The sequence below is a fragment of the Platichthys flesus genome, chromosome 5, assembly GCF_949316205.1.
Source record: "Platichthys flesus chromosome 5, fPlaFle2.1, whole genome shotgun sequence".
Classification (NCBI taxonomy): domain Eukaryota; kingdom Metazoa; phylum Chordata; class Actinopteri; order Pleuronectiformes; family Pleuronectidae; genus Platichthys; species Platichthys flesus.
In genome coordinates this window covers 23,502,476-23,515,612 of record NC_084949.1, presented here as the reverse complement: position 1 = coordinate 23,515,612, position 13,137 = coordinate 23,502,476, and the positions used below count along the sequence as shown (strand labels likewise).

The 13,137-nt window shown below is 42.1% G+C and overlaps 1 protein-coding gene across 2 annotated transcripts in view; it reads left to right on the top strand.

Annotated features, from left to right (window-relative positions):
- mad1l1 (mitotic arrest deficient 1 like 1) overlaps window positions 1-8,774 on the top strand; it is a 52,087-nt gene extending 43,313 nt beyond the window's left edge. The window contains exons 18-19 of one of the 2 annotated variants that reach the window (XM_062388527.1): window positions 2,410-2,452; window positions 8,081-8,774. In XM_062388527.1, coding sequence (XP_062244511.1) covers window positions 2,410-2,452; window positions 8,081-8,235 — 198 coding nt within the window. In that variant the 3' untranslated portion in view covers window positions 8,236-8,774. The remainder of the gene's footprint in view (window positions 1-2,409; window positions 2,453-8,080) is intronic. The other variant, XM_062388528.1, reaches the window with a different exon arrangement.
- Window positions 8,775-13,137: the final 4,363 nt, after the last annotated feature.

Genomic DNA, 13,137 nt, shown 5'->3' with positions numbered 1-13,137 from the left:
TATCAGTAATGGTTATGATGGAAATTAATTTTCTATCTGTACATTGATGCAGTCATAGCTGTCGATCGTTTTTCAGTTTGATAATAGTCGGAATAAATATCAACTTGTCTCGCAGGAAAAAGTTCATATCTCTAGTTAACAAGTTGTAAACAATATTTTATCTGCGATCTTCAACTTTGTCAACTCTAATGACAACTTTCCTCATAACAACTGACCATACTACAAATTCATACAACTCTCGGCTGCCCTCAAATTAGTATGCCCCCCCTAATGCAACCTTATTAAGCCATTGTTAATAAAGTAAACTTGTAATTAAAAATTGTGTCTCCCGCTGTTTGTACATTTCACCCTTTTTTTAATTGTGCTTTCAATATAAACATGATTAATTATAGACCTCACCTACATCCTCGTTTGCACTGTGACGTTAACACTTAATTGCTGTTCCCATAAACTGTTTTTTAAATGAACCTGGGGAGCTTTTAATAACCTTGGACCATAAAGACCAGATTAGCTTTGACATGTTAAACCTTACTGTGGTAAGTTCTCTTAAGCTAAATGTCGATAGAAGGTCAGTTTACCTGAGAACTATAGGACAAGTTTGTGTTACATTTAGAAAATGAATGAAAGAATGACCAAGCGAAGTCTGAGCAGGATTGTGTGTGTGTGTTTTTTTGTGTGTGTGTGTGAGACAAAGAGGGGGATATATTATAGTTTTGCGAACCCAACTTGCAGCATTACACGTCTCGCCAAATCTGCAACAATGAATTAACAAACACGTTGTCACTGCCAATTCAGTTTATTTGGGAAAGAACTCGCCTGTTGATTAGCTTCTTAAAATTCCACCGACTGGATCTTGTTCACCAGCCCAATCTGTTTGGTTTTCAGTCCTGTCTGACATGCACAGTGCATATAATGTTCAGTTCTGGGTTCTGGCTGAAATTCACACTGCATATAAGTACCTCTTCTCTTTCTTGCTTGGAGTTTTAATGGGGAAATATTCCGCCCGATAGACCTTTCTTCTTCTGTAAGTTCCAGGCTTAGTTTAATACTACACAGGGGTCATTACATCTTGTTCATCTCAAGTCGAGCTAGCTGTTTAATGACCTGTCAGTCACCTGTCAAAGGTGCCCCCCCCCCCCCCCCTTGCTGCCTAGGGCAGAGTATGCTTGCATATGTAAAATTTTCCGTGTTCAGTGAAAAAAGAACAATTGATGAAAAAGGAACATGAGGAGCATTGGATTTAACAGTTATTTCCTCGAACAGGAAGGTAGTCGCCCCCGTCCGTTGGTTGGTTGGTTGGATTTTCAGCCTGATTACACAGAACTGCTGTTTTCCACAAAACTTGATGGAAGGATGAAACGTTGGCCGAAACAGAACCCATTACATTTTGGCACTGATCCAGACAAACTGGAATCCATCCACTTGCCTGAACATTGCACAATCAATTGCACAGGGAATAATGCATATTATTCCCCTAAATCAATATTAAGGGGACTGATCAAAGGGACATTTGTTGTTGTCTGTGCTGGAGATCTAGTCCCATCTGTTCACAAAAATGTTGTCGCAATATGTTGAGTATTTTTTGGCTAATCCTATCAGAATCAGAATCATAATCAGAATCCTTAAATAGTCCCACAGTGGGGAAATTTGAGGGTTTACAACAGCAGCGCAAGCGCAATTCAACAAGAGCATTGACGATCATTCAAAGAAGGAAACCAACCAATCAACAAACTAATGGACGGGTGGGGATCAAAACCTCCTGCGTTCTAGTTTTATTTCATCATTGAATTATTTCAAGTCATCTATGCCAATTGCAATTATTCTTCAAACTCTTCGGAAAAAGTTCACAACAGTGTAGAAAGTTTTTGCATGTGTGTATATGAAGGAGTCTGATTCTCACAACTGTAACTAATTCAATGTTTTATGTATTTATGCATGTGTGAATCGGAGCGATCACAGTTGTTCCGTAAGGTGCTGATTGTCCCACTGTGGCAGACGTACAGTATATAGTCATTAGTTACTTAACCCTCAGACACATGAACAACATTTTAAACAAAAAGCTCATTAGAATATAATTATTGATGGAATAGCTGTGGATTTATTCTTTGGAGAAGTTCTCCTCCGTGTTTCTGCCTCTCTCTCTCTCTCTCTCTCTCTCTCTCTCTCTCGCTCTCGCTCTCGTTCTGTCTTCCTCCTCCCAGCCGCAGAAAAATGCCAAAATCTGCATTTAAATTGAAAGCTATTCATCTGCATATTTCTGATTATTCAATTAATGTGCCTTCTGCTTTTTTTCAGCCCCACCAATCAGCAGCTCTGCCGTCTCATGGAATTGTTCATTGTCTATGATGCTGCTTTTGGTGGGACGGTGATTTGAGTGTGTTAATAATTAATGTATTCATGGGTTGGCAGGAGCAGAGGGGGGTAAAGGTGGAATCTGGTTCGAGGCAAAGGTGTAAATGAGAATTGAATTATTTTTATATTTTTTCCAATTCCCCTCTGTCACTGCACTGACATGAATTGGATAGAAATCTATGCAGCAGTGATGGGAGAGAACAAGACAGAGAATAAAGGGCTCTTCATTAGTGGTGGAGAGCAGAGACCGAGGTCAACTGATCTGTGAACTGCATGTCACCACCTCAACATAGAGCCATCGGTCATATCAACACACAGTGCAGCTGCAGAAGACCTGTGCAGAGCAGCATGTCGTGTCTCTCAGGACAGTAAAGCTTTCATTAAGCTCTGCCGTCAGGAGAGACTCTGCAAGGAGAAAATAAACTTAGAGAGAATTTTCTATTGAATAATTATAAGCCTGTCTTGTGAGTGCAGACGTCTGATCGAGGCTTTGAAGAAACCACGGTCTGACTTTATGGAAAGGTACATAAAGGTACCAATCACTTTTTAGATTTTAAGAAATCTTTTTTTGACTCAAGGAAAATTGGGTGTATTTGGTAATACTTGTTCCATTCTTCAAAAGAAGAAATATATTCTGGCATTGAAAAAAACTAGTTGGCGCTCAGATGTCTTTCTTCATAAGGCCAACCACATGTGTCATTGTTTTTTTTTGTGCGTGTGAAGGGAGGTATTTACATCCTGGTAGAATAGTGTGGGTTCATGTCCTTGCTGGAATATTGTTGCCTTTTCAATGTCTCTGCCACCGTCAACTGACTGAGTGGTGATTGAGTTGCTAAATGGTCCAACTCTCTCTCTCTGCCTTAGTGCGAGCTACCTTTATAAACTCATCAGTTTCTTTTATGTTCCCAACCTTCAAGTGTTTGATGGGGTTCATGGGCTTGAAGTGTGTGGTTGCCGTCAACTAAAAGTAGAACTGCCAGCCTGGGCAAGCCATTAAGCCTTTTTAACTGCGTATAGAGAAATGATGCCGTCACTACGTTTGAAGGGAAACAAAGGCCTCTATTATTTGTTTCTCTTTCATCTTACATGTGTTACTGTCTAAACTGTCTCAGGCCGTGGGTGTGCACCTTCTCTTTGACCCTGTCTGCATCGGGGGAGGTGTGTGATTGTCATTCAGGCAGCATGCAGCTCCTCGGTTGGATGAGGTCACTCTCAAACCCCACCCTGCATCCCAAGCCAGAAAGTATTGATTTCCTTTAATTGGATGAACATGTGAAAAGAGGGGATGAATCAGATAGCACTTCTCTCCATTGTAGATGCCGCTCCTTCTTTCATTTTGTGTAAGTTTGGGTTCTTACCCCTGGTTGGTGAAGTTTTCTTGTGTCTGGAGGAGGAAATTATGAAATCTGCATCCAGCTGCTTGATGAGGGGAATCCTCAATCCAGTTCTATGTAAATAGAGTCTAGTTGTTTTCTATAAAGGTCAAACATTGTTTGAAATACTTCTAAGGGATGTGAGAATATGCAAGTAACCATTGATAAGGTCAGTATTTGAATAAAGATGATGATAACAAAAAAAAATCCCCTGACCTTCTTTAAACATCTTTTGAAAAAGCGAGATAAAAGAAATAAAAAAAAAACATTTAACAAGCAATGCTGAACATGTGACCCTGTGGGGCACGTAAAAAGGAAAATTAAGAATTCTCTTATTACAATAAGAAAAGGACTTTCATCCTACTATAAAACTTTTTAGAGGAACCATCAAATAAAACAAGATGATTAATTTTAATCACAAACTACTGATGGGTGAGTAAGTCAGACCTTAACAGTGCTAACGAGTTGAAATGGCGGAACCACTCCATCTGTACGCTGGGAGGAGATGTGTGCCCTGCCTGCACAGATGTGTGCCCTCCCTCGACTCAAAGCAATCAGAGCTCAGACTGTTGGATCCTCGATGGTGGAACAAGCTTCCAAATGCTATCAGAGCAGGGGTGTCCCTCTATTATCAAGAACCTCTTGAAGACTCCTCTCTCCAGAGAGCACCTGCTCTCCTAACACCTCTAACCACTTAACAAGCCTTACTAGCACTTGCTATGAACATTTACATTTGCTTCACTTTGTCTTATTGATTTGTTCTTCAAAGGCTCTGTGTTGTCCCTTTGTTCTTTGTCTATTTGGATTAAAACATCTGCCCAACCCGCAAAACAGAAGCGCAAAATGTTCCAATAGGCAGATTAGCCAATTTGGTTAAAATTAGATTCTGAGTGACAGTCAGGTACGGCCACAGCAAGCATGCTAATTTCCATTTCTTATTTTTCATTAATTATATCAAATTGTATGCTGATATTTGTGCATTCAATTAAGTTCAATTTAAGAGTAACCTGGTTATTTAATAAGTTGATTGAGTTTGAGTGTAAAAGATAGATCATCTCTGATTGAAGAATGATCATCTCAATACAAACTAACACATTTCTGAACTCCATTTTGTGTCTTTAGTAGAAGAATTCAAGCTTTTTACCACATTGGGGCATATTTTATACTTTCAACAAAAACATGTTATTTAAGCAGTAAGTGTGTGACAGCTTCAATTACTGTAAAAAAACATATTCAAAGCTCACCTTGACACTCTGATATTGATCTACCTCAAAAATGAAAAAAGCATATTCAGAAAAATCCATAGTTCAGAAGAATCTCCATAAACATTCATGTCTACATCGATGTTTGGTCTGAATTTGCTGCCATACGACTGCTGATGGCAGTAAACTCTCGACTGGAGATAATGATGTGTTTGAAAGAAAAGATAATTATACAGAGAAACCAGAAAGGCGCTCCGTTTGGACGAAGAGGAGCGCTGGTAGAAAAAGACGAGGAGCTGAATCACAACCTTCAGCGTGTGGGATGATTGTGTGAAGGCTTTGCACATCAAGTGTCACCAGATGATTAAGTTCTGAAGCTGTCATTCGTTATTTTGATTTCAGTCCCTTCCACACAGGGAAGAACCTCCACGGTTGAAATGTCTTTTCAGGAATAGAGTGTGTGCTGTTTGTTTCGTCAGGTCTTTGACATTTAAATCCAATTCATCCCACAGTTTATTGACTGAGCTGGTTGGGTGCATGGTCCACCTCTTCCACCCTAACTAATAACAACCCACATGTATTGAATTGACCGCCCTGTAATTTGGTATAGAGCGTTTTTATTTGACCAGATTCTAGCTGAAGTCACTGCACCCTCATCAGCCTCTGTGTTCAGAGCTAATTACCAGATGTTAGAGTCTTGGCTCCACTAATGGTGTCATGGCATTGTCATAGGTTAACTTGTATGTTAGCATTCAGCTCCAGGCCCTGCTGGGCATAGGTCGAGGCTCCCCCAGCATGGCTGCAGACTTCTGGTCGGTCAATTAACGACTTTGAACCCTGCAGTTTAATAGATGTAAGGCCTCAGTGAGGAAGACACCAACAACTAACAACACACAGATCATAAAAGTATATACTCCTGATTACCGTGTCACTTCTCAAGGTTGTTATCTCAGTTTTCCCTTGTGACTCACTGTGGGCGTCCTCAGCTTCCACGGGCGTTCATGAGCTCGTCCACGGTGTCTCTTTCACACACACACAAACACACACACAAACACACGCCCACTCACACACACAGTCTGCGCTGACGACAAACTTTGGCAGAAGGTGTTACAGACAACTCCATGTCTCCATGGTAACTGGTGTCATTGCTCTTCCTTGATGTATGTGTGTTCCATGTTCCCCGAGCTCCCGCGGTTTCTGGATCCATGTGCACACTCGTTGGTGTGTGAGCATGTGAAGGGAACAGCCCCCCGAGGATATGGCAGAGCTTTCAGACAGACGTGCAGGGGAAGGAAAACACCAGGGAGTGTCGGGGAAGAGAAGCCACAGAGAGAGGCGGTTAGCTGAGAAGCAATCAGGTGAAAGATGGTGTGATTACAACCTATTGGAGCCCCTCCCTTCAGTGTCCAGGCCGTTGAAATAAGATTAATTCTAACGTGACCAGATCCAGGAGATTGTGTGATGTCCTAACAGACATTGTTCAGCAGACACCTGTCTAAATAGACACTTGTCTCCTTGTTGTAAATGGACTTAATGTGCGTGCATGAGCTGGTTCTCTGTGCTGAGTGTGTCTGGTTGGATTTTGTTAGTTTGTGCACTGAAGTCATGTTGGTACACATATCCATATTGCTCGAGGCTGAATCCTCAGTCCTTTGACTTGGTCCATTAATCGCGACTCTTTCAATTATGAAGGGAAAACACTAACACAGCCTTGTGCGAGAAGATGTTTTCAACCATCTCACTATGAATCCATCTAAAGCGGAGGATGTTTTAATAACACCATTTTGTAGTTGTTAACTTGTTGATAATAACCCAAAGAGAGACAAGGATATACATTTAGTCTGGTGGTCTAAGGCTCTAACCACATAACCATAACACATCCAGCTGTTTTGTGGCATCTTCCCTCTGTATTTTCCTTTAATGACCTGTCATCTTATTTGTCCCACCAGAGTTTCATAATGAACCAGAAAAGGCCCTTATCACTGTGTCCATGTTGTGTACATGTTCACACAAGTGTTCTCACCTGTCACTTAGGCCCAATTTTCACATACATGCAGTTCTCTGGTGACAAGGGTTGTCCTCAGCCCCCTTTTCTGCTGAATATCATTTAAACCTACATTACAGCGTGCTAGATTTAAACTAATGGCGTTCTCTACGTGTCCCTGAAGAACAGTGAAGTAGGAAGCCAATCTTTTCTCTCCGTCCCCCAGGCGCCCTCCATGCTGCATTTAGCCTCGGTTTAGCATTGTGCAGTCAGCTAGCGAATGTCATTAGTTCAGTTACCGTCTCCTCTCACCCATCAGAGATGTGGGGCTGATCACACAGAAGTGAACCGCTGAGTTCACCTCCGCCTGTTGTGTGTGAGGAAGCACACTAATTAGTTTATCTAGTGGGATTCACTTTCTCTTTTTTTTGTTGCACTTGCATCAAACTGAAACATACCAGTGACTCCGCTGCTACTGCTGAGATCCAGTAGAGTCAACAATCAGGCTTTATTATATGACATTTTCAAGGTTGGACCTTCAGTCAGTGTTCATGTGTTAAATGATGTATTACAGTGTTAAGTCTTTCTTCTCCAAACCCCGTTCCCCTTTTCGTCTCCCGCTCTCTCATTTATCTTGATATTTTTTCCTCAGTGTTGTCCCTTCACTTCTTTATCAGATTTTATGAGCCTTCACATGATAAAATTGTCAAACAATGATCTGTGTTCCCTCCACACATGGACACCCGACATTTCCTCGGATGTCTCTATATCTTCCCAGCATGCCGTGGGACTCGGTTCCTCGCTACCTTCCCCCCCGCCTGCGATGCTTTAATTACTTTATCCCTGGTTTCCCTCATCCCTCTCTCCTTCACTCCACCGCCCAGAGCTGCTCCTCATTCCTTTTAATTAATCCACACAGATTTAGACACCTTCACCCTGCTGTGAATGCACTCACACACACACACAAACACACACACACACAATGCACACACACACACTCTTGACGTATCCCCGGTAGACAATAACAACTTTAAAATGATCTCACTTCACTTTGAAAGTTTCTCCCCGGAGATGGATGTAGTGGAAGAAGCCAGGTCTTATTATTCAATATTGTGTGTTGTCTTTTTTGTATTGCATGTGTGTTAATGTTATTGTGTTTCTGTGTGCAGGGCCCCAACGGAAGCATGCAGCTCATGGAGACCGAGTTCTCCAAGACTCTGGGAGAGATGGTGGCGCTTCACCTGCATCACCAGAAGAGCATCCCGGCTTTCCTCTCTGCGGTGACCCTCGACCTGTTCAGCAGACAAACCACCATCTGAAGTGACCTGGCACCATCTCAGACATGGGGCCAGAGACCAGTGAGATGAAAATTCACTTTGGTTTTAATCTAATCTGTATTTTTCATTGTCTATAAGGAAATTTACCAAATCTCTCAATAAATGTCCATATTTCTAAATAGCTCTGGTATTTGGATGGTTTGGTTTAGGTCTTTTTGTGGAAGAACTTAAATGTTACATTGAAAGTCTAAGAAAACAACTTTTTATCCCTGTTAGTGCTGTATTAAACAATTGATCTTTTAAATATACTTTTTTTTGACAGAACTGTGAAAATGACACAAAAGCCAGTGATGTTTGGATTTGGAGGATGTTTTTATAGAGATGTGTGATCGAGTGTTTCTGCGGGAATTTATTTAGTGTGTTTTTTTTTGCGTCTTTGTTGACTCATTCTTCGGCATTTTGTGTCCTACACAGATTTGTAGGGCTACAACTAGTCTAAGCCAGTCTACAGACAAGTAGAAAACATGAATGCAATGAATTATTATTCTTCCTTTATTCCTTTATAAACAAGTTTTCATCAATATCAGTTGTGTGTATGTGTGTAGATATTGTGTCATACTTGTCTCTCGCCTCTCCTTGTGTTAGAAGCAATCGTAAGTAGAGTGTGAAACAATTTAGAGATCAGAGAAAAGCTTGTTGACTTCTGACCGCACTCAAATTTCACACTTCTGTTTGAACATTGGTGAGAAAACAGTCAATATTTGATCTCTTAATAATGTCACCAAATTTCACACAGTTTAAAGTGTGAAAGTGTAGCAGACTGTGCTGTGTGATCCAAGTGAGAGTGTTAACATTTGTTCTGTTTGACACAAAATGGAGAAAACTGGACAAAAAAGTGTGTGCTGACTGTAATCATAGACTCTGAAGCTGAAGCGGCCGACGTGTCTCCACATCCTAGAGTACATAAACAAAGCTTAAGAATACCACATACAGAAACCGCCATCTTAAACTTTTGACGTTATTTGGAGCTGCCATTTTGAAGTACTGCTGAATCACTTGGTCGACTAATCGCGAGTCAGAGTCATCGTCAATTAAACCTTTTTACACTTTTTATATTATCAAATAACCAAACTAACACTCTAAGACTAAAAACTCTCTAAAGAGACAGAGAGAATCTTTGAGAAAAAAAATATTTAACTTTCTGATATAGTCCTTGTCCCATCTACTAACATGGAGGAGGCAGGTTTTATGACCCATGCTGCTGCTCAAGACCAGAGGGCGATTAAGTATAATATTATACCATCAGAAACACAACTGCATTACAGTGAGATCATCACAACGAAGCAGACTCACTTAGTCATTCAAGTGAGATGTTGATGTTCAGAAACAACACTTTAATTTAGGCCTAAGTTATGTAGGTTGTGTCTGATTTGATTCCAACTAAATTTCATGTTATTATTTCAAACAGGGTCTTTCTTTTGGAACAGACTAACTTTATTATAAAATATATTTAAATGTTTTATTGCAGGCTGTTGTACAATAGACTCATGTTGCTCCCCTGCTCAACGCCGTCATAAAAGATGTTACTAGACACCGGTGTCTCCTGAACCTGGGACAGGACAAAGAAAGCACCCACACGGGAAGCTTCAATGTTTTTTATAATCGCGGAAACTCTTTTAAAATTCACTGGGAAAAGGATTTAAAACCCAGAAATAGTTCCTCGGATGTTAATGTCATTGTAATGAACGATGAATAATGCCTGTGTAGAATTTGGTTAACGATCGTGCCTGCGTGTGTGTTTGTGTTAGTACAAGCACGAGACAACTCAACTGAATTTCCTGGCAGCAATAAAGAGAAATGGCAGAAATAAAGATGAGGGGGGGGGGGGGGGGGTGAAGAGGGGAGCAAGGGAGCAATCCAATAAAACCGAGAAACGAAAGGAAGTGGACCGAGAGTAAAGCCACTTATCAAAGCAGCAATGTAAGCGCTCCAGCTGGGGCAGCCATATGTCTCATGAGGAAACATACAGGGCTTTTCACCCCCTGTCCTCTGTCTCTCTCTTTTGTTGTCCTCTCGCTCTCTCATTTCGACAACACAACACGTCTCCTGCACAGCCCGGCAGCTACGTGTCATATTCCAGAGGATTTCCGATGAGCTGTGAATCCCATTCAGACGTGTCACATACAATTCTCTGCTTCAGGAGTGTCAGATGCTCTTTGGCTTTATAACCCCGCCCCCCCCCCCCCCCCCCCCCGTCCCCCGTCCAATTAAACTACTGTATCCTCTCCTCCTGTTTTAAAGCTTCAATTGAAATGGTAATCAATAAAGCTTTTCTCTGACTGGCTGCTGCTGAAGACCGACTCTTTGGTAACTTCTCCTGCTCTTCCTCCAAAATGAGTCGAGACAATACCACGGCCCCCCGGTTGTTTGTGCCGTCAGGTGGAGCGGCTCTGGTGAGCTCTCTGAAGGCTCAGTCCCAGGTGAGCAGCTGAGCTAAGTGCAGTTCATAGGCCTCCGGTGAGAAAATAAGAAAAGTCTTTATCAGAGAACGGTGTCATGTGGACGAGATACTGGCGAGTTCACGGGCGAGCGACCAGTGGTCACGGGGGGGGGGGGTGCAGCTCAGTCTGATAATGGAGTGGTGGACGCCGGTGTAGAGGGTGTCTGGAAATTCAATAACCAACGTAGGGTCCTCTGGTCAAACAGTTATTTGAATCTCAGCTTTGCCCACAATGCAACACATCATCTGCAGACATTCCTTTGACCGGTCGGGTGTTAGAGTCAGCGTGTTTGATTTTAATTTCCTTTTAAATTCATTTCACGAGCATAATTGTCATATTTCCAGTGTTTATCTCGGTGATGTTGGTTTGGAGGAAGCACAGGAAATGTGTTAATTGTCTTGTTACCGTGTTTTAGTGTCTGATAAACCTTCCAACTATTGGAGCCATCAAATATAAGCACTTCTTATTTCTTTTATCCCCAAGACCTGAAGCAGCACCTCCCCAGCAATATGGTCCCGGGTGTTTTTTATAACACAGGGTTGTTTTCTGTCTAAATCCTAATAAAGTGTGAATCCTCTCTGTGTTTATAATCTGTCCTCCTCATCCTTACAGCTGAAACTTGGTGAGAAGCGTGACACATCCTGGAACAACCGCTGGAAAGGTTGCCATTGTATCTCTGAGTCAATATATAACATTTATATCATTCCCACATTTAAAGATTGTGATTCAACTTTAATTTTTTACGTCAAAAGTGTATATTCTTTTTCAGACACAGCTTTATTGTACATGGGAAAAGTGGCCGTGTGTTTATCGTCAATCATTTCTTTACATATTGTCCTGCAGTGGATTTCACTCATGGTTGGCTCCATTTAGTCAGAGAGAATAACCTGATACTCGAGTAATAAAATAAAGGATTTTCATTACATGGAGATTTAAGTGTTGGTTCCTCAGTGAGAAACAAAACCGAAACGGATTCATCCTCCTGTTAAACTTCTGTGGCTGTGAACTCTGCCCACAACGAAGAAATACTCAGACCTTCTCCTTTCAGCCGTCTTCCAAGTTATTTCCATTCCTGCCTTTCATTACCTGTCAAACCCTCGATTGTCCTCCTGCCTCGCTCCCTTCCTGCTCTCCCCGCTTCTTCCCCCTCTTTTATTCATTCCTTTATCTTTATTTCATCAGCCCATCATCTCTCAGTCCAAAACAATTAGCAGACGTCCTGATTTCTCATTAACTTTAAATGAGGTGGTGGAGCCAGGTGGAGAATGCCAACGCTTTAGCTTCATAACTCTGCAGCATACATCATATTTTCACCTGTCCAGAGAAAGGGCCCGGTCCTCATCACGCGTCAAACAATCGATTTTGAAAAGCGTGTTTTAAAGAGAATACGCTGCAGAAATCATTTTTGAGGCGGCGCTGAATCTTTAAAAGCAATTTCTCAAGCATGTTTAATTTATGAGAAAGTACAGGAGTGGCATTTAGAACTTCCTCTTCAAGCTTTTTATTTTTCACAGAGGAGAAATATTTGCCAGTGAAGAGACGTCCCCACTACAGAGGCGTCTTAGCCAGGAACCAGGGAGGCTTATGGGACACAGAGAGAGGACCTGTCACTTCTTTCTTTCATCTCTCATCCCTCTCTCTTTCCTGTCTCTACCTTTGTCACTTAGCTCTCCCTCTGGCCGTTTCCACTCGCGCAGGAAGCTCAGCACCGTGAGGCCAATCGTGAGTCTGTCTCACCTGTCAATCAAGACACTTCATCACATTTTTATTGAATCAAATAACTAATTAAAACCAAACTTCACAGAAACGAGCTCCTACAAACATCTGTGTGAATAGAAACTACCTCAAATGAGAGAAACCTGTGAGAAACATTTATTTCATGAAGAAGACGATGTTCACGACCCATTCTGCAGCCGGCCACCAGGTGGCAGTCGTGACCCTTTGGCTTCACTTTTGACCTTTCATGTCGACCATCTTTCAGTGTGTGACCCAACACAGACGAACCCCCCCCCGTCCCATCTTCTAAATCAAGCACTTTGAAGTAAATACCTGTCAGATTTATTCCTTTGACATGGTGGATATTTTTCCAGCCTAATGCTCCCTTTCTGGCTTAACAACCAGTCGAGTTTAATGGTGCACTTATGCAGTTTCAGATCTGGTGTCAGGCCCGGAGAACAAATTTGGAGGGAGCTGCACCCGGGCAAAGTTTACACCTCTGATGACGGAGCGGCTCCATTAACACATCTCTCCCCGTTCACTTTTACACTCTGGAGCTGCCGCGCGATTAACGCCTGGCTCGTGTAATTCTCGACAGCCGCTGCCTCTAATCCTCACTGCCACGCGGTGTGTGTTCCTGCCACGCGGTGTGTGTTGCTGCCACGCGGTGTGTGTGTGTAGCTGCCGAGCAGTGTGTGTGTCCCTGCTCCGAGGGCCGGTTAAAAAGTGCAG